Source organism: Poeciliopsis prolifica, unplaced genomic scaffold, assembly GCF_027474105.1.
Source record: "Poeciliopsis prolifica strain line A6 unplaced genomic scaffold, Auburn_PproV2 SCAFFOLD028, whole genome shotgun sequence".
NCBI lineage: Eukaryota > Metazoa > Chordata > Actinopteri > Cyprinodontiformes > Poeciliidae > Poeciliopsis > Poeciliopsis prolifica.
Window position 1 is genome coordinate 3,060,003 of NW_026562403.1, and position 21,080 is coordinate 3,081,082.

Here is a 21,080-nt window from a genome sequence, read left to right on the forward strand (position 1 = left end):
CTTGCGTACAACGATGGTGACGCGCTGGGATTCGTATTAGACTACTTTAGTCTGTTTTTACCCTACAAAATATCGACTTTAGCCTTATAAGGAATTGAAACCGTGTATCTGAACGCACATAACCGGCGCACACCAAATTCATTTAGTGGAGTGATGCGTGACTAGATCCACGAGCGTAAGTTCCTGAATGTTGTGGATAAATGTGAGCATTAGTTTGGCAACGTTGCTCGGTTTTTTGTTTATTCTTGTCATATATTGTATATGTATATATATGTGCACGTTATTGAGGCGTTTCGTCCTCTTTTTAACACAGAAAGCACCATGTTCCACAACAGCTCACAGAAGAAGTTCTGGACTTTTAAAAACGAGGACGACCTGGAGCAGATGCGGCACGCGGCCAACGAGAAATTCCGCAGGAAGGCGCTGGAAAGCGGCAAGGTAGGGCGTGAAACGCAGCATTTTTACAGCGCCGTGCGTGCTTTCACCGCAGCTCGATTCTCTGCTGAAGCAGCCCGGCGTCGGTGACGTCATGTTCTTGGATCGCCGCGAGGAGGACGCCTTGTTCCGACACTACGAGAGGAGGCTGCTGGACTTCTGCAGCGCTTTCAAACCCGCGATGCCCAAGTCTGTGGTGGTGGGTTTTTCTGTGTCGAGCATTCCGCGATTGCGGCAAGCCGTCTCTTCACGCTTCACCTGATCTCACCTCTGCAGGGCACAGCCATCATGTACTTCAGGAGATTCTACCTGAACAACTCCATCATGGAGTATCACCCCAGGATTATCATGTGAGTGTTTCCTATTGAAAATATATGCTGAATGCAGTTTGAAACGCCATTGTCTGAACGTGTGGCTGTTTCATTTCACAACCTGTAATGCAACTATTGTGGACAGGTGGGAAGCAAAAGTGAGCGCCTCCCTCAACTCTTTTCACATATGTTGCATAATGTCAGCCAGTGTAAAGCTTGTTTAATAGTGTAAATGTGGGCTCCCTAAAATGAAAAAATGCACCGCCATTAGTGTATAATCTGCTGGCCATACATCCTGTACTTCTGTGGCATCTCATTTAAAATATCAGAATGATGAGTAAATCCTGCTACATGGATGGATGTTCCATATTAACAACTTACTGTGACATTTGTTAATAGTTTGTCCTATTCTCTGTTGACTGTTTTTTTTTTTTAAACTACTTGGCGCCAGTGCTTCCCTGTAAAGTTCTCCATCTACTTTGTCTTGGCCCTCTACTCCTTGCTTCAGGCTGACGTGTGCATACCTGTCTTGTAAAGTGGACGAGTTCAACGTGTCCAGCACCCAGTTCGTTGGAAACCTTCTGCAGGAGAGTCCGGCGGGACAGGAAAGGGTCGTGGAGCAAATCCTGGAATACGAGCTGCTTCTTATCCAGCAGCTCAACTTTCACCTGGTGGTCCACAACCCCTACAGGCCCATGGAGGGTCTGCTCATTGACCTCAAGGTGTGTGCTCTCTGTTTTGATGATGCTTACGCTCCAGTAAATCATTCGCAATGAAATCCTTGACCGTACGGTGTTCCATAAGATGATTTTTCTCTCGTCAGACTCGATACCCGACACTGGAGAACCCAGAGTCTCTGAGGAAGAGCGCCGATGATTTCCTTACCCAAGCATCCTTGACGGATGCAGGACTCCTGTTTTCTCCGTCCCAGATTGCTCTGACAGCAATTCTGAACAGCGCTTCCAGAGCTGGCCTCAAGATGGAAAGGTACCAATCAGAAATGTTGTTTGATTTGTCATTAATTTATATATTTCAGTCACCAATTACTTTTCTCCCCCCCATTTAGTTACCTGACTGAATGCTTGGGCCTTAAAGAGGACAAAGAGACTCTTTCGAAGATGTATGACTCCATGAAACGTGAGTTTCATGGAGTCACCTTTCACCTTCAGTTTCTCTCCACAAGATGGCGATGCTGAGCTGTGTAGCCTTCACTTCTGGTTTGATTTAAGTGTCCCGTCTTTATTTATGCAGGGATGAAAACCCTCCTGAAGAAGTATGAACTTCCCAAACAGGAGGAGGTGAATGCTTACAAACACAAGCTGGAGAGGATTCACGCTGAATTTGCTACTTCAAGCAAGTAAGGAGATGAAGAAGGCTCTGGATAACCGTTTTGTGCTTTCTAATGGGAAATGCACAGTCAAACCATCAATTATTAGCCAACAAACATCTTTCGTACTGAAATACTAATAAGGATTAAAACAAGGGAAATGATGTAAAGTGATTTCTATTGAAAGTTTTTGAAAATTCCTAAATTTTCTATCTGAGGTACCAACAGCTTTAGCCTTAAATTACGATTACATATAAAATACAGTCTCTTATATTCTACAACCTAAAGACTGTCCTGCTTTTGTAATCTTACAATTATTTTCAATTTCATTCGGTTGTATTCTTCTTCACACATCACGCCAAGTGAATAATCGCAGGCATCCAGTCGTATGCAATAACAGTTTTATTGAAGTCAGGTCGTATCTAAGATGCAAAAGGTTCGAGGTTCAGTCTCAGGTAGAAAAATAAAAAGGAACACATCAGCTGTACGAAATCCAGAGAAGCTGCGTCACTACTCGCATCATTCACACTGTAAAGCGTATCCGATACAGGTACAGCTGCTGACTTATAGGCTTTGTGGTTGTGACTCATTTCTCTCCGGTGGTTTGCTAACACTTTGTGAGGTCCGCGGTATAGTAACTGCATCTACAGTAAACTGTTTGGTAATGTCCGAGCTACGGCAGGCACAGGGTCAGACTCTGCAGCTTCTCGAGCGGTCGGCGCCTGAGGCCGACCTTTACGGCTTCGTGAGGTTGATAAATCCGTGTGTGGTCTGACTTGGGAGTGGAGCCGTATGAGAAACAGTCGTAGCAAAGGTGCACAAAGGAAACGCCACCTGCTGTGGTGACGGAGTGAGAGGAGGGAGGGAAACTGCAATGTAGCTAAAGCTTTTTGTTTTCATCCAAAGGCATAGAGAGAGTAAAGGTGGTGGTTTGTTAGAGCAGCATATCTGTAGGCCCACACACTAAAGCATGATCAGGGTTAAGACATGCACAGGACAGGTTCTAGGTATGCAGCTTTCTCAGCACTCTTATGCTATATCATACACAAACACAGTATTTCCTTATAAGACTAACTACATAACATACAAAGCAGCATATATATAAAAAGTTGGGTTCGTGCTGCAAGGACAAAACAAATACAGTGTAAGTTACAATGGTTTGATAGCTTAGAAAAATCAGGTGACAGGATGATTGTGAGTAGAAAGGGAATTAAGGCTAGTGTTGTCTTGGAAAGAGGTGCTGTTTGAATTCCCTGATGACGGCAGAAATCGCTACTTCAGTACTTTGGATCTTCTCCCCTCCAACGTTCCCCACAGTTCGTCCAAAGAGGAGTATCCAAACAGGAAGCCCGTTAAGTCTGCTTCCTTCCAATTACTGTTCAAGACTTGTGAGGAAGTGATAGAAACACCAGGATAGAAAAAGGTCAGATTTCTGCAGTGCAGCGCACCGAGATCCTCTCCCGCAAGGTCACCACGTCAAAAGTTTCTGACGGAATTTGGATTCAGACAAGAGCTTTGGAAAGATGATATTCAGTTGTGCAGCAAGGATCTTCCACGGAGGACAGTCATGTTGCATTTGTACCGCCGCATGCGCACAGTAAAAACAGACTCGCTCGGAGTCTTCGGTTTCACAACTCGTGGAACGAGGCGTCGCTTTGGCTGCGCGATCTGATTACAGGATTTGCAGGTGGAAATCCATTGAACTCACATTACCTGGATGGCAGCAGCCAGAGACATGATGGTGCACTCTGTCCTGTGAAATAAAATGGACATGTTTGTGAAAGACACAAGCTGTTTAATGTTACTCTTGTTAGGACTGCTGGGACAGCTACTGGTATGATTGGGGTAAACTAGACTATAGGACTATGAAGATGAGACATTCGGTGACCTTCTGGAGGACCAAAAGTGCCACAATTCAATAACTTTTTGCATAATTATTTTGATCAAAAGCAAATATGACTTTAGCACGTATTGTATCATGTTCTTTTTCTGCCACCCTTTCACAAAGTCATTGTTAGACATTTTTATATTTGGTCAATATTAAATGCAATTTAAATTCACAATGCATTCAACAAATTCCTGAAGCAATTTTGCTTTTACTTAAATATCCAACAATTCAAATGTTTTAGGAACAAATTTTAATAATTAGTGTTTTATTAGGTTGTGGCACATTTGGCACGCCATACATTTATGCCTAAAAACATTTAAAATGGTTGCATCACCACCAAGACACAAAACAGAGTTCACCACTTATTGATCTGTTTGTGAAACCGCTCCACTTCACCAAAATATCTTTTTATTCTTGCAGCAAACGAAAAAGAGGCTATGAAGAAGATGGCCATGTTGCCAAAGAACCTCGTTTAACCGAAGAGGTTAGTTTTCTTCATTTGAGTAAAAATGTCTATAAAATGTTTTTGTTTTTTTAATTAATCAGCCGCATTTTGTTTAATTGCAGGACTGGACTGATGAGGACCTCCTATGAGATTGAGTTGTGGAATGAAACCGTTCAAAGTTCCTGCTTGGCTTTTTATATCTATATATTAAAAAAGAAACATCTAAATATGGCAAAATTAAGTGCACATTTCAGTTGTGTTTTCTGAGAAATAAAACTATTTTTCTACTAGCTGTTTTTTGTCCTAAAACAAAAGTGCCACATAGCACCGAGTAAAAGCGTCTGGATCTTTGTCAGGGCAAAATGAACAACTCAATAATTTACTTTACAAAAAAACTGTTTAATAAGTGCATGCATGTCTGTTATACAGTCTGTACTATTTAAAAAAAAATACCACTGTAAACTTTTACTTGGTTTCTTTGATTATGTGTCCTGTCTGGCAAATGGGATGTTTTAAAACAGAAAAAGAAGCCGCAGCCAAATAATCAAATATAACTGATACAATTATGACCTGGCAAAAAAACAAAAAAAAAATTCAGCTTATCTCACATATATACTCATGATTCCAGCAAGAGAATTTATTAATATAAAATAACCATAGGTTTTCTGCAAGACTTTGAAAAAAGAACAGACAGAAATGTTTCTTTCAGCGTTTTGCAGACATTGTCACAACCTTTAAAATTAATCAGTAACTAATTACAGTATAAAAAGCATATTTGCTCAGAATCCAGTTTACCATTAAAGGGGATTGAGAGAACTAGCTTCTTCATGTCAGTTTCCTCACAATGAGTTGAAAATAGGGGACCATAACTTTGGCAATTTGTGCCTTTAAAGCACAGTAGGTACAAGGAAACCATATAAAATCCTTATATTTGGTCCTCTTGGTGAATGAATGAAATGCACCCACATCACAGTTATGAACAAAGTCCAAAGGGGAGAACTGTAGCAATCAGTCATTGGTGCAAGTTTGTTTTTTTTTCTTTTTTTTTTCTCTCCATTTGCTGTATTTAAGAGCCGGGTTGCTTGTTGTACTCGGACGCTGCTGTTGCATAGCTCTTTTTGTGGTGAACGAGACAAGATGGTGGGTGAGGATGGGTAACTATCAGACGGAGACATGATGGAGAGTGGTTCCATTGTGATGAGGGGAAGAGCATGCTAGGTCTCCTCAGGGCTGCGCTCACGGAGAGGGGAGGGAGCTTGGCGCAAAGATGGACAAATGGGAGCAACGTGCTGCAGTACTACCTGTTGCTGTTGGACATGGCATACTGAGTCTGCTTCTGCTGGAGGAGCTCTGTGATGGCCAGCAGCTTTTTCAGTACGTGCTGAACGACAGGAAAAGCAGAAAGTGATTATTTTCTAGAGCGAGCCGTGAGGAAAGTGGCGCTGTTGCCCCTGGGTGCCTGACCTGCTGTGCGCCCCGTTCGTTGCTCAGAGTGCGGAGCTCATCCGAGTGCGTGGTGCAGACCTCGTGCAGCGCAGCCAAGTCCCGCGACAGGTCCGTCCTGAACGACTCCGGATGTTCAGGGAGGTCAGGGACATTCTACAAACACAGATCCTCATCATCCTCATCATCATCATCATCACATGTTTTAGCTTTCAGTTAACAGCTTCTGTTCCTCCCTGAGCCTGAATGAATCAGAACCATGTCACAGAAAACACATCCAGCTATTTCTTGGCTATTACTTACTTAGTTCTAACAGCCAGTCCTGATCTCTGTTAAATATAATAGAAGAAATATAAAAATGAGACTCACGCCTAACTCATCCAGGAACATGATCATTCGATGTTTGTTGTTTTTAATAAACGGGTTAACTCCCTCCATATAGGGTTCCTGTTAAAATAAGGAGAGAAAGATCAAAATACTATCAATGTTTACGAAACTCAAAACGGGAAAGGCTTCAGACCTTAGCACCAAATTCAACCAGGTTGGCCAGATTCTGGACAGACTTAGCCACCAGTGTGAGAGTCCTGGCTGCTGTTGGAGATGGAGGGTCTGTGAAAAGAAGAGAAAGTAAAGAAAAAAAAACACACTGCATCATCTCTGATGTTAAACTGAAAGGTTTTTCAATAGATGCTCACCAGCAATGATGTTGAACATTCTGGGGTTGAGAATGGCAGGGCAGATTAGCCTTAGAAAGACAAAGCCACTAGAGAAAAACAATAAAAAAAAACCTGTTTACTCACACAATAAGTGGCACAAATCATGTTGACTGCAGAAATATCTCATCTGGCTTTTAAATCTAACAATGTCTTGCCCTACGTGGTTCGCAGGTCTACGTTTACCTCACAACCCTCGTCCGCATGGTGTGGTTGCTAGGGAACTTCTGCTGAACAGACTTCTGCAGGCAGCCATAGATGAACCGCAGCGTTCTGGGGAGGCCGACACAAAACGGATCATTCAGCTCGAATACGGTTTTCACAGAAGTATCTCGCAGCTCAATCTGTGTTTTAGCGTCTGATCTTACGGCGGTAGGATGTCCGCAGCCATGAAGATCTTCTCCACAAGCTCCGACAATATGTTGAGAAGGTGAGCCAGGTTGGCACCAACATCCTCATTCTTTTCCAGTTTGGAAGGATTTAACTTAAGACAGAGAGGCAATTTGAAGTGAGTTATTATAATACTTTACAACTGTGAATAAAGTCTTTAAGAAGTATTTTCTCGTGTTGCAATCCCACTCCATTGTCTTTTACTAGAATTTTATTTAAACCAACACATTGTTGTGTCGATTTTAAACGTTACAAAAATGGAAAGCTTGTAAACCTGCCTTTTGTTGAATTTGCACCTGTACACATAAAACCTAAAAGTTTTGCCCATTCTTTCAGTGTGAAATGGGTCAAGACACTTGGATGCGGCAGAATTTATTTACATTTCTCAAAGAAAATGAGACTAAACGCAATCATCAGATGCAGTTTTCATATTTTTGCACGTAAAAAAAAAAAAAAAAAAAAATCAATTTTCTTCAACTTCAAACTCAGGCATTACCTTATTATTGGTCTCATAAAATCCTCTATAGTTATATCTTTGTCGCAACAGGGCAAAATGTGACAAAAGAGCAAGAGGTAGGATTTTTGTTGCAAGGCACTAATGGTGTAACTATATTTTAGTTCACAATACACAAATTCTCACAAGTATGAGTTATGGTGGAGCAGCTACGAGTTTGTTGTATCGTACCTCACACGACTGTTTGCTTTCCATGATTTTGAGGATGGTGTCCTTCAGCGCGTAGAGGACGAAGGGCGTGGCCGTGGCCTTCATGTACTGCTCCATGAGCGTGCTGGCCAGAGTAGTTGCTCTGAACAACGTTGTTGCCTCATCTGGTAAAGGCACACAAACGTGAGGTGTTATTCAAATAGTTGCCGTCACGCACATTCCTCAGTTTACATCGCACAAATTGAAACCTACAAAAGAAAAGTGCAAAATCCTGCAAAACAATGAAGAGTATTGCTAAGCTGCAAGACGACTTGTGACAGCATGCCCTCACTATAAACAATCCCTTCATGTTTATCCAAATTCCTGAGGGAGGCAGCTAACCGATTCTTGGATCCAGGTGATCATTGCTTGTTTTTTTGCAGGAGTTTGATCCCTGTGTTTGTGATTCTTACCCTCCATGTTAATTTCTCTGTCGTTGAGCGTCCTCAGTAGAGGCGCTTCAGCCTTCTCGTGCCTAAAGATCCGCAGGAGGAGGCTGGCCAGTAATGTCCGGTCCTGACCACAAACGTTGGCCAAAGCGTAGATTGCGTGGAAATCTTTCTGCAGGATCATCTGCAGAGAACACTTTGGGTCAATGACACTGTTGGCAGCGAGATGAGACTGCCGCTGGAAGAACTTTTCAAAGAATCAGACCTCTTTAAATTCACTGTACTCCTCCTCCGGCATGATCTTCTCCATGGAGTAGCGATGGCGCACCCGCAGCGATCCCGGTTCGATCCCCTTCAGAGGGACGTGGGAGCTCAGCGGGAACCACTCGTCAATCATCTGACCCTTCTGCAAGCGACCCAGCTGGCACCGCATGAACACTACGAGGGACGTGTCAAATAAACGAGTTGTGAAACAAACCAGGGAATAAAACCCTCAATAATGGCCGCTGTTCTTACAGATGTCGCTTTCTTTGTTCTTCTTTGTTTTGTTGCTCAGACTGATTTCAAATCTGTTTACTTCACTGGACAGATCACTGAAACGAGAAATGAAAAAACCAAAACACGGTTTGTAATTCTGCAAACACTAACAGACCAAAATGAGGTGGGAGTCCCACACACTTACTCGAAGATGAACTCCTCGGTGAATACGGGATTCTGCCCTTCTCGTGGCTGCGTCTTGGCAACCTGGACGCTGTTCAGGTAGATGTTGCAGTGAGGGTTGGTAAAATACTTCACCGGCAGCTTGTGGGCCTCCTCCACATACAGCACCAGGCTGCTCACCTGAGACAAAAGTCATCAACACACACATAAAATGTTACGTGTGTGTTAATTCACTTAATTTACTTGGCCATAACATGTTTCATAAATTCGTAACATGTAAAAGGCAATACTTTTCAGAGCATATAAGCAAGTCTCGCGTGTGTTGTGTGGCACAGGCACGCCAGAGGACCACTAGTTTAGTGAGAGTCATGACTGAAAAGTAACTCATCAAAATGAAGGACTTTCAAGTGCAATTATCTCTTTTCATTGGTGTGACTATCAACTGCTTTGCTGCACTTTAATGAACACAAACGCTGGTTATAAGCGTACCTGCCGGAGCCTTTTGTTTGAAGTCGGTACAGTGGTTTTTCTTAGGTTACTACAGAAGGTCTGAAGGCATTTCATCCAATCCTGCAAAAACAGAACGATGTTATACCATCTGAGAGACGCAAAATGTCAAAACTGAAAGAAATGCATGATAGATACATTTTTATAAAATTATAAGAACAGTTTCTATTCTTTGTGATCTACAACCTGGAGCACTTTTTGGTAATCCCACAAAAACAAACAGCAGTAAAGGTTGAGTCCATCCCTTGTGACTCTCTTTAAGGTTCAGTTCTGGCATTTATTTGTTTTAAGACAATCCAAACATATTACTAATAGTATGCAACGTGTTATTGTGCTAAAAAAAATTATTTACTTCTCTAGAATGAAGACTTGCAAAGAGAGGGCTCAATTGATTGCTAATAATTTAAGACCTGCATTTGAGGCATCTTGCATACAGCTGAATGCTTTATGTTTTAGGAACCCAGGCAGCAATTTTAGCAAACATGGACAACTCCAAGATTTTTACACTATTTGCTGAAAAAGCTGAAGCTTTATTTACCTGCGCCTGCTCTAGGACCTCTCCTGCAAAGTAGAATATGTACTGTTCCTCACTAAAGTGCTGGACAACAATCTGGAAACAGTTTGGCCTGAAAATGTCAAACAGAAAATAAAGCTTTAAAAAATTTTTTTTGCTTAGCAGAAGGTAAAAGCCATTATCTCACGTCCGTTTTCTGGAAAACTGCCATCAGCACCTGCCAAACAGACTGTCGTGCACACAATACACGGAGCACACACTTAGGTCTATCAGCCCTTTGGGTTTGGTAGCTCTCTTCTCGCTTTCAAAATAGATGAGCTGTGCATCGTTGCCCTCCAGGATGAAGTAAAGGTTCTTCCACCTTTTTCCTTTTCCTGAAATCAGGGGAAAAACTTAGAATCCTGCCATATGTGACTGACAGAATTTGTGAATAACAGAAAACGATGAAGGAGCTGAACACAGGTGATACCTTTGCTGAAGAGGAGATAGCCTTTTTTGACTATGTTTTTGTAGAAAGCATCTTTTGTTCTCCGTCTGATAGTGTTATAAATTTCCCTCCCATCCGTTATGTCAGTTAGTACTTGCTCTTGGTGCTGCACAAGAAAACAAATCCACCCATTACAAAATAACTACGAGAAACAAAATACTTTTCTTTCATTCACAAAGCCATTAAATGTTACATCGGAGACAATTTTAAGGTCTACAGCTCCAATAGAAAAATGTTGCATGAATATTTTCTTCAAAATGTTCATTAATTGTTTTCATAGCTTTGTTCCAATACGCAGACAAATTCTGATTTTTTTCCTGTTTTTCCTTTTTTTAACCAGAGTATGAGATCGATGGAAATATTTGCGTCTTTACTTTACCAGGAGCTTTTCTCAACTGATCTTACTTCAATTCCACAATCGGTTCTTGTGCTCACCTGTATGGAAACGGGTTCTTTCAGGTTGTAGCCCTCAACAATCTGTTCTTTCTTATAATGATCAATGATATCGTCAAGACTGCAACAAAACAAAACAAAAACAGACAAACATTGAATGGAAGACAGACTGACTCAGTTCCAAAGGACAAGTCAAGTGAAGCTCTGCATGACAAATGTTTAGTCGAAAGGCTGGATTAATTTGAGATGCATTCCAGCATGATGGCAGACGTACCTGTTGTAGTACCTCCCTCCCATCATGTACTGATTGTTTGGAGTCGGGGAGATCTTGAACCTCTGGATGTTTTCACTAGTGCGAAAAAAGAGGGAGTAGTCCCCAGGGGTGTTGTCTGATGGTCGGACCAGGAAGCTGCAAACCTGGCCAACTTAGACATCACAAATGGTGAAGGAGACAAATTTATAGAAACTACACTATGCATATTTTATGTTTTTTTTTTATGTTTCTTTTTTACATATATTTGTGAAAAAGAACAAACAACTACCAGAATGACAGCTCTAACTCAACAGAAAGTAAAGAAAATGTTACCTGACATAAGAAGGTTGTAAGCCTCCGTCTTTGTGATCTTTCCATGATACCAACTAAAGGCGAACATTCAAAACAACAGACAGGAAAAAGAGCAGCTGAATTAATCACATGTCGCCCATATTGAAATATTCAGGAATTGTAAATCTGTTTTTCACTAAAGGTAAACAGTTAAAAATGATTTTTGTTTCCAGGCATCAAGCAGCTTACACTTTTCCCTCGTGTGGGTCCTCCTCCCGGCCCTGCAAAATAACATGCAAAAGTTATTGTTTTGAATCTGTTATGACACTAAAAGAAGAACTGTTGCAAAACAGATTTATTCATAGTAAAATTGCATCACAAATTTACAATAAAAAATACTGATATAAATCCTGTCACTGAACATGAGTTGACTATCAAAATACGAATACAAGATGATGTTCAGAAGTTAGCATTTAATACTACTTTTATATAAATTTAAGGCCTGCCTGGATATTAAAATATGCCATACATGGATCAGTTCTTGGTACAAAAAATGTTTTAAAAATGCTGACGGTGTCACAACCACAATAATAAGTCACTCCTTTCTCTAACATTTCCAAAAGAGGATTGCAGACAGACCAAAACTGTTCAAACTTTTCTTCTGCTATAGGGAGCATTTAGGAGACTTCTCTAAATTACCCAATTGCTGCGCATTGCAACAGATGTGCATTGCACAGAAACAGGTGTGGATGGCTGATATTAGCTACTGACTAGCAGATAGTCATTAGCTAATATCAGCTTCTTATACTTGTTTCTTTATAAAGAGCAAGATACCATGTGGAATAAGCACTTACAATTTCTTACTACTTGTGCCACATTTATCAGTCTACTTTTAAGTCGACAACAAAAATACAATAAATGTTATGAATGACTTTATTTTAACTGTATTAGCCAAAATCTTCTATTCTGTTAGGGCCTTTATGTGCAAGCTTCAGGAAATTGTAGTAATTGTATTCAAGATGATCGTCTCCTGTGAATCCCACAGCAGCCCTTGCCATTCGGCTTTGTGTTTTACTTACCACCTCCTCCACCAGATCCTCCACTATGAGCCCTTGCTCTTCTGTGCGAACATTGGCGACCCACATCCAGCCGTCCTCCAGGTCGTTGTGAACAATAAACATGTCTCCTTTCAGAAAGCTGAGGGCACACGTCAAAATATCATGACAAAACTTTCCTGCGTCACAGCAAAGTAAATATAATAAGAAAAGCTTTGATCACATTGCTGCATTTTATAGATTTAAAGCACAGGAAGTGGAATAAATCTTGTGTAGATGATGGTTCTACAGTGTGGCCACCAGGTGTCTCCTGCGGCTCAAAACAGAGGTCGATATTGCACATCATCTGCATTGTAGAGCTTAAGGCTTGCAGGCGTGCTTGACTTTTGTGGCTGACTTTAGACAGATGTTTATCAGATTTAGGAAATGAGGGATGCAGAGTGTGCGCATTGCAGCTTAACAACTGCTTTTCAATAAGTCAGATGATGTTCTCGGCAGGACGCTGAAGCATTCCACAAAATCAGGCTGTTCTTTGTGAGCAAAACAGGCAGATGTTTTCCTTCTTTGCCTGGGATCTCTGTGCTCGGGTGTGTTTGACTACAATTCACGGTAATGAAATTGCTTCTAAGAACAAATCCGAGTGGACAAAAAAAAAAAAAAGGACATTCAATTTTTGATTTGTCTAATAAGTGCTTACCTGATCTCATCGGTATCTGGCACTTTGGTGTATGGAAGTATGGCCCTGACTCTTCTCCTGTCTTCTACAGGCTGTGGAAAATAAGGGATAAAAATAAGAACAAACTCTAAGCGCTGATCTTCTAAAATCATCAATCATTTATTTAGTCAAAATTGATCTTACTAAATAAGTTACAAGTTATTTAAGGCGATACAGCATAAAAATGTGCTCGCTAATGCAAATGTATTTGCAATAGCTTTGCCTCAATTGACCCCCTTCCTGCCTGCTGGCAAAAATCACTATTCCTTTTCAGTCATCCTAAAAATATATTAATATATTTCCATCCACTTTTCCCCAACAATTCATATGAAAAATAACTTTTGATGAGATTCAAAGAGATTTAACATCCCTTTTGCACAAAGGTATCAGGAGGTTTAAGTTTCATGGGTTTTTGATATTAACAAGATCCAAATTATCAAGGGAAATTTCTTCTCATTCCCATTGGCTTGTTCTTTATTTTTAGAAGAAACATTAAAAAGATTTACTGATTTTAAAAGATTATAATGTGGCATCAATGGGAAATCTGGACAATTTCACAAATGCTGTAAAATGCATTGGGCTGAAATATCATGCATGCCCCATTTGCAAATTTGACATTTTTCCAGGATTTTCTCAAAGTGCAATAAACGAGGAAGAACTCCTTTGACACAATAATCTATTTTTTAAAAAATGACTCCAAAAGAAACCAATCATATATTTAAAGCTATAAAGTCAGTCTCACCTCCGGAGGTGCCACTGGTGACAGGAGCTTCTCTCCTTTTAGTAGGCAAGACACATAGCTGTAGTAACCAATCAGGTCTGATAGAGAACAGAACCGTCGACCACCAATGTAATAGTCCCCACACATGGCGATTATCCTGGAAAACAAAAAAATGAAGTGACAGCAGATCTTTAAACACAGGTTCTTTCAGATTGGATTTATTAAGTTCTAATCAGGCATCAAGCTCACCTTTTATTCAAACAGACCCACTGTATAAACCTCCACCACAAATAGAAGGGGGTGGGGGTGATGAGAGGAGTAGCTTGGTGAATGTGTGTAATAATGTGCCACATCAAACGCAAGATGTTATTCATGTTATCTTCATAGCTACCTACTTAGTAACCAAACACTGCTTCGAGAGAAGCTTGTTTCTAGAATCGTAGCATAAAAAGGACTTATAAATAAAACAAGCCTTTTTAACAAATTTGACAAAATGTTTCAGTTTTTTTTAGCTTTACTTTTGCATGAGGTAAAAATTATATTTTGATTTTTGTTTAGTTTACACCTACTGGCAATTGGTGACGTTTTCATCTAAAAGTGAAAGACAGAAGTGTTACAGATCAACTTAGGCGACACCGTTTGTTTATTCATTCAAGGTAGGATACACTCAGTAACTCCAACGTGAGATTTTGAATAATTATATTTAAAAAAGGGTCATTTAAAATAACTACATCTGTGAAGAAACATTTTTTTGGAAGACACGATCAACATTACTTTCATGAAATACTACATTTTAAGTAAAAGCTCATTTTTAAATATCGATCAACAGTTAAGTAGAAACAAAGAAATGTGTTTCTAACAGAAATGTGTCTGATATATCTCCAAAGTTAATTAATATTTTTAAAAGCAAATGAATAAATAAAAAAAACAACAACTTGGTTTGTTTTTTTATTTATTTTATAGCAAAAACAAAATCATTTAAACCCACCCAATTACCAGAACAATCTCTTTTGTGTTTACAGCCATAGAACCCTTCTTATGATTGAAAAAGACTCTTTTATATTTGAGATGAATAAAAACATTTTTGGTGAAATTTCTGTGTCCATTGTGAGTGTTACTGTGACAGAGAACCAAGACATTTTCAGAATATTATGTTGATTGAGGCTCAAGTCTACCAGCCATATTTAAGCCAAATCAATAAGGACCATTCCACACAATATCTTTAAAATTGCAAATCTTGTTGCAGAAAAGAGGCTCTTGAAAGTGACTGTGTAATGTATGAAATCTAAACACTTTGTGTTAATACTGCAAATGTGCAAATTAGCATGCAATGCAGCTAATTTTAATTGTTCCAGTTAATGGAAACTTTTTAAAGCACTCGGACGTACCTGAAATGGTTGACCACATTGGTCATACTGAGGAAAGATAGGACAAATGAACCGGGCCGGCGGTCACTCTCCCTGATGAGGTAGCTGCCAGGGGTCCGGGCCTGGCGTAAACGCTCCTCTGCAATGGTTCGGTCTAGTTTGCCATGGTACCACCTGAAGACAACAAAGAACAGAATGAATAAAGGAAGAAAAAAAAACATAACACTGATAAATTACTACTTGCAAATGGAAGAATAGAGTACATAAAACCCTTAAAATGCAAATGCTGGAGCTATTCTTTGAGTTTTAACTACCAAATGTTAAAAGTTTCACATGTTTTTCTATTATTATTTTCTGACAACTTGCTCTTCTAAAAATAGGTCAGGTCAACTGAAAGAAAAAAAAAGTCTTGCAGTAAGAGAATGAGGTGCAGCAGCAGCTCTTCACAAGAGACCTACATGGCTTCCATTTGGTTTAGGGAGCACAGGTCTGTGCTTGTAAAGAAAACATGATAAAATATGCTTTCAACCATTAGGCTGCTGGTAGTGTGCTGGATGTGCTTTCTTTTTTAATGCCTTTTATATCATTAAATTGAGAAACAGTGCAGTTGTACAAAACAAGAATACACAGAAATAGCTTCTAACATGTTAATGTTAGAAGGAAAATTTTAAAAAAGTAAACAGGCTAGATTTTAGTGACAACTGTATTGCACACACACACGCACATTACCTAGAAGTAGGGCAAGAAAGACTCAAACAACCTCCAGATGCAACAATCAAAATGATAAAATACAACATGGAAAAACAAGACTCTGTTGTGATTGCTTCTGCTTCAAGCCAATCTTGGTAATCCATGTTGAGCAAGACATGCAGGGTTCAACACTGCATTGATGTGACTTGACAGGAAGATGCTCAACTTTAACAAGCTGCTGAGTTTTCCTGCTTTTCTGCTCTATTTCCAGGTTCAATTCCTGCTGCTGATGTAAAGTAACCAATTAGACTTTTGCAGTAATAACATCAGAACATGTACAACAGTTAAAAACACAACAACGCTGGGTCCTGTCCTTCCCCTTTTCCATTAGGTTTACAACCCAGTTTTATAGTGAGAGGTTGGTGCAAACACAGCTGCAAATTCCACTGTTACTTGCAGATGTATGAGTACGAATTGTGTTAGCCATGTAGGAGCAGGTCAACCTAGCACAATTTCTAAACCATTCCCGCCAAATGAAAAAGTTTAAAATGTATTAGAAGTTAGCTGACGACAAGAAAAGCCAATCACTAACTCTAGACTGAATACTAGAAGAAAAAAAAATTTTGCATGATTGAAAATAGTATGTGTGAAATTAACAACAACTATTTTTATGAGCCATTTGCAAACCCTAAATACCCTCTGTGCCATTTGGAGTGTTACTTTTGCCATATGAACTGCTTTTCCTCTCTTGGTTCCAGGACAGCTCAAGGAAATGTTTACTTCAAATGATTACTGCCTGCTATTACTGCCTACTGTTAGTGGTCACTAAAAGATGAAGCAGTTGCTACTATTGTAGTCTTGAAACTAGAATTTTCTTCAAGTAAAATAACATTGTCACATGTACTTAAGTTTGTTGTTTAAACCTGTTCATATGTTAACAAAAACCATTTACCAGGTTTATGTTTCAAAGACTTATTAAAGGAAAGTTTGTGATTTGTTGAACTGTCTTTATTTTTGCTTTGCTGGATGGCAACGTTGGTGTTGACTTTTCCAGTGACTTTGCCCACTGTTACTGCAAACACATCAGAAAAGACATTATATTTGTAAAACAACCAACCCTAAATAGTTGTTTAAACTTAAGCACATGATTCTGTGAACCTTTTGAAAGTTTGGAATGCAGTGTAACTTGAGGGTAAAACGCTATGTAGGTCAAAAATAAAGCTCTACTAAAATATAGAAATCCAAATGAACAGATCGTTGATCAGTTCAGTCCGTTTGTGTCCAGTACTTGTGAATGTTGAAAACTGATGTGTGTAGAATGGTGCAGCGGTCCCACTCTAGAGTACTTCTCTTCATAATTGATATTAGAAGCAGTGCAGGTATTCTGCTAAACATTTAATTTCCTATCCCTGTTTTGACGTGGAAGGGCCACAGTGCTTCAAAAAACGTGTAAAATTATCTTGCAGAATAAGAGTAATTTACATGATTTCATAATTGAAAGATGCACCAGGAAGGTAGAAAAAACAAACCATTACACAGTGTTAGCGCTTTTTCTGCTTTGGAAAACAGACTTCATTATATTTATGAAAAGCCTTTTCAGCTTTTGGATGGAAGAAAAAAAAGAGCTCTCAAAAGGCAAGATTTTATTGAAAACGTTGCTCTTAGCCAACATATGATGTCACAGGCATATGGAGCCTGAATATGTGGCACAAAATTAATTAGCTAACAGTTCAAATTTTTTTCATGCTATATATATTGCTTACAACAGTATTGCTGTAACGATAAATTTGCAATCCACGGCATTGGGGGAAGCAAATTTTTACCTTTTAATATCTGCAAGAAAATAGAAGCAAACATGCAAAGTAACAGAGCCAAGTATGAAGCTCCAAGCCGAACAGGCATTTATCCAGGGTGAAAGCGATGGATGATTAGCTGTGTCATTGGCACACTGTCTCAACCACTGATCGTCCTAGACGGTGGTAATAAGAGACACCCATCAACACATGTTCAGACACTGAACAGCACAGTCAGGATGGGTTTGTAATAAACATCCTGATACAATTTCACAGAACAACACACAGATGTTCATGACCTGGAAAGTTAATTCGTAAACTGAACGGACTATAAACCTCAACCATGAAGATTGCAGTATATAGTTCTACCATCCGTTTCAGGAATGGGCCGTCATGTCAGCACATGTGTAGCAAGGAGAGCAGAAATATCTTGGCTCTGCTGAGTAAAGCTGAGCCAGCTTTTCAGCAAGCAATTCCCCAATGGTTAACAAAAGCTGGGAATAAACTTCAATTTAAATACCTAGGAGAATGTTTATTTTTTATGCAATAATAAAATTTGGTTTTAATGCAACTACTCCATTAACTACACAAGGTTCTTAGTTATAGATTTAGTGTTTGAGTCCATTTTTTGCCATTGAGCAAATAGGAAGACAATTGAATACTACGTTATCTGTGTAAAAAATAAAATCACAATATATGATTTTACAAATACCTCCTGACCAGCCCCCCATTCCCAACACACATACAAACAACAACAAGTTGAAAATAATCCAATATAGATATGCTGAAAAATTTTCAGCTGATATGGTTAATACTAATATACCATGTATCCTTAAAATTTACAATCACTTGGAAGTATGTGGAGGAGCTGAGAGCAGCTTATTGTACAAAAATGTTACACAGAAAACTAAATTATTTTGTCAATGGCGTAAATGCAGAAATGCAGCCTTCGCAACAGAGGCTGCATACTAAAATAGCGTATATAACTAATATTTTTTGGGCAATTTTGGATTTTTAGACCTTTGCCAAGGTAGATAAGATCAGTGGATAAGATTGGCTTCACGATTAAGTATCAAATCATCGGGCTCTCAACATCTGGTCAAGTTATTGTTGCATCCTATTGCTGAGTAATAGACAAGTGCAAGTAAAATTCCTTAAGTGTCACAATTGAAGGTGGTGAGCACCCATAACTAATGGGCTTTGTTGCTAAAGTGCATTTATAGAAGAGGAAGCTCTCATAGGAGATCATACAGATTATGATCCACTGATGAGGACAGACATAAATATGATTAATGCAAATCACTGAGCAACACATTCAGTTCACTTATTTAGCAAAACAAGTCAGTAATTAAAACAAAAGAGAGTGTAACAGCAGTGTGTTTAGGAAGGAGCTAACAGTGGCTGCATCACCACATGGGAGAGGGAGCCCAGCCAGAGGATCTGCACCGTTTATTAACTTCGCAACGGAGGCTGCATGTGAGTTCTCGTGTCACTCCAGTCCTGGTACCTGCATGTGGGTAATTAGATACACATTACAGCTCGTCAGCGTGTAAGCGGCTTTTCAGTCTAGGTAATTCACAAAAATGTGACTATGTAACATCTGGAATACCACCAGGCAAGATCACATCTGTGTCATTATTTTATGCATGTTTTAGGGAAAAAAATATGCTTCAATCCAAATGGATTTAGATGTTTAGAGGTCTACAGACTAATCACTCAATAACTAATCTGCAATCGGCAAATCAAAAACAACATAAAAACATTGCTAAAGTGCTGTGTTTTTTTTTTAAACAGCCCTTAAATCTATATTTGTACTCTCTCCAAAGTGCCTCTGCCTTGCACAGCTGAACTGAAACATTCAAGTCTGCATAATATTAAACACATTTGTAATAGAGGAACAGTTGGGGAAACAGAGAAGGCAACTTTTTCTAAGTTTTGACGCTTCCCTACCCTGCGTGTGCAAATGCAGCTGATTTCACATTTCCCTCTAAACCCCTGCAATGCATTTTGCTTAAGAGAAATGTCCAAAAAATAAATGGAATGTATTTTAAATGTTTTTTGGGGGAGGAACGGGGATAATAAATTAATTAATTAGTCCTTGCTAAATTTTGAGAAGCTTTGAGCCAAAGGTTAAAGCTCTAAATATTATTTTAAGTGCCATTTGAGTCATATTTTATTGTTACCACAGACTAGGAATCTGGAGCTGGACTCTCGTCTTTAGCGGGAAATTAGAGCAATTAGAGCAAAAAACAGAAAGATTGCTGTGATTCGCTTGAGGTAGACATCGTCTCTCCCTCTGTCTTTCTGTCTGCCAGACTCATTAAACTATCATTTCATCCTCCTCTGTTGCTATGGATGCATCTGTACTTTGACATCTCAACAGACATGCTGTCTGCCCTTATCAAAATCAAACAAAAAATGAATTAAATCCAACTTTATTGTACATCATCAATCTCTGTATGTACATTTTATATCTTTATATATAGTCAATGTATTTTAATGGGAGTCTTTCGTATGACACACCAACAAATAATGACACATCGAGCTTAACTTCTCTTGTTATTTGACAATCTACAAAACAAAATATTTAGCTGCACAGTCAAGGCTCAACTAGAAATTACAATAATAAGAGTCAACTTCTGCATTACAGGTACAGATATAACCAGCCTTTTACGGTCAGAAATGTAGCATAGAAAAATTAGCGCCCCCATTCAAACTGCCAATATATATTAATTGTCTGCAGCTAATCAATTTGACTAGATGCATTGCTGCAAATGTTCAGCATTTGGAGCACGAACAACTTAATGTAAACAAAAACTATTTAACAGCCTAAAAATGATTTGACACTTTTGGGGCAAATAAATCATTTTTAGTTTGTGCGTCACTTTGCCACATTTATGTTTTCAATCAGAAAAAGATGATGTTCTACTGAAGTCAGTCAAATTAATATTTAAACTTTCTGCGCTAAATTTAATTCATAAAACAACATATTGTGACAAAGAAATTTGGGCTGCATGAGATGAGAAAAACATAAGATATCTGATGATGTCAATCCACACTACGATGATGGTGTTACGTGAAATAAATGTTTACAGAGTTAATGCTGTTCTACTTTGGGTTTATTGCACTCACCAACCTCAGTGAGTGAGCACAATGACATTTACATAATCAGATTTATTGTAATACATGCAATTCTTTGTTCTTTTCATAATGCTGTCACAGATACTGTGATGATATATTCACAACATATTGTGAAACCCTACTAAGGAGAAGCAATCAGAAGGTTTATCAATACAATAAAGAAAAAAAAGTTGGTTAAAACAATTATTTATCTACTAAAAATAACTTTTAATTTGATTCTGGCCCATAAACCTGACCGCATGATTTGGATTTCTTCTTTTTTAATTTGGGACAATCTATCCCTATGAGGTATTCAAAATGTCTTATTTTTTAAATAAAAAAACACAACTATTGTATTTAATTGAACAGATCCAATCCTGAATCCATATGTATTATTGACAAATACGTCTTAAAGTTATATTTTTGGAGCAGTGTTTCTGTTGCTCTGAAGCTCTGCTGTGAGGGATTTA

The 21,080-nt window shown here is 39.0% G+C and overlaps 2 protein-coding genes across 3 annotated transcripts in view; one reads left to right on the forward strand and one right to left on the reverse strand.

Annotated features, from left to right (window-relative positions):
• ccnh (cyclin H) lies at positions 1–4,720 on the forward strand. The gene is made up of 10 exons (XM_055048959.1): positions 1–175; positions 314–438; positions 512–634; positions 712–785; positions 1,255–1,468; positions 1,570–1,733; positions 1,813–1,883; positions 1,998–2,103; positions 4,382–4,445; positions 4,529–4,720. Exons 2-10 carry the CDS (start codon positions 322–324, stop codon positions 4,553–4,555), a joined length of 960 nt encoding a protein of 319 aa, XP_054904934.1. The 5' UTR covers positions 1–175; positions 314–321; the 3' UTR covers positions 4,556–4,720.
• The window catches only part of LOC129372006 (ras GTPase-activating protein 1-like), a 27,985-nt gene continuing 9,362 nt past the window's right edge, over positions 2,458–21,080 (reverse strand). For both annotated transcript variants that reach the window (XM_055048957.1, XM_055048958.1), the window contains exons 2-26: positions 15,029–15,181; positions 13,662–13,797; positions 12,902–12,972; positions 12,229–12,346; positions 11,399–11,430; positions 11,192–11,244; positions 10,880–11,030; positions 10,648–10,726; positions 10,195–10,318; positions 9,943–10,099; positions 9,750–9,837; positions 9,194–9,274; positions 8,727–8,884; positions 8,561–8,637; positions 8,310–8,482; positions 8,069–8,228; positions 7,638–7,780; positions 6,931–7,046; positions 6,749–6,835; positions 6,545–6,612; positions 6,370–6,458; positions 6,219–6,296; positions 5,871–6,005; positions 5,708–5,787; positions 2,458–3,826 (exon numbers count right to left, since the gene is read on the reverse strand). In XM_055048957.1, the coding sequence (XP_054904932.1) occupies positions 3,778–3,826; positions 5,708–5,787; positions 5,871–6,005; positions 6,219–6,296; positions 6,370–6,458; positions 6,545–6,612; positions 6,749–6,835; positions 6,931–7,046; positions 7,638–7,780; positions 8,069–8,228; positions 8,310–8,482; positions 8,561–8,637; positions 8,727–8,884; positions 9,194–9,274; positions 9,750–9,837; positions 9,943–10,099; positions 10,195–10,318; positions 10,648–10,726; positions 10,880–11,030; positions 11,192–11,244; positions 11,399–11,430; positions 12,229–12,346; positions 12,902–12,972; positions 13,662–13,797; positions 15,029–15,181 (2,656 nt within the window). In that variant the 3' untranslated portion in view covers positions 2,458–3,777. The remainder of the gene's footprint in view (positions 3,827–5,707; positions 5,788–5,870; positions 6,006–6,218; positions 6,297–6,369; positions 6,459–6,544; positions 6,613–6,748; positions 6,836–6,930; positions 7,047–7,637; positions 7,781–8,068; positions 8,229–8,309; positions 8,483–8,560; positions 8,638–8,726; positions 8,885–9,193; positions 9,275–9,749; positions 9,838–9,942; positions 10,100–10,194; positions 10,319–10,647; positions 10,727–10,879; positions 11,031–11,191; positions 11,245–11,398; positions 11,431–12,228; positions 12,347–12,901; positions 12,973–13,661; positions 13,798–15,028; positions 15,182–21,080) is intronic.

Bases quoted from the DNA above. Each gene is read 5' to 3' on its own strand.
- ccnh (XM_055048959.1), top strand. From the start codon at position 322: ATGTTCCACAACAGCTCACAGAAGAAGTTCTGGACTTTTAAAAACGAG. The intron at 786-1,254 runs GTGAGTGTTTCC...TCCTTGCTTCAG, and splicing joins TATCACCCCAGGATTATCAT to GCTGACGTGTGCATACCTGT. The intron at 1,734-1,812 runs GTACCAATCAGA...CCCCCCATTTAG, and splicing joins GCTGGCCTCAAGATGGAAAG to TTACCTGACTGAATGCTTGG.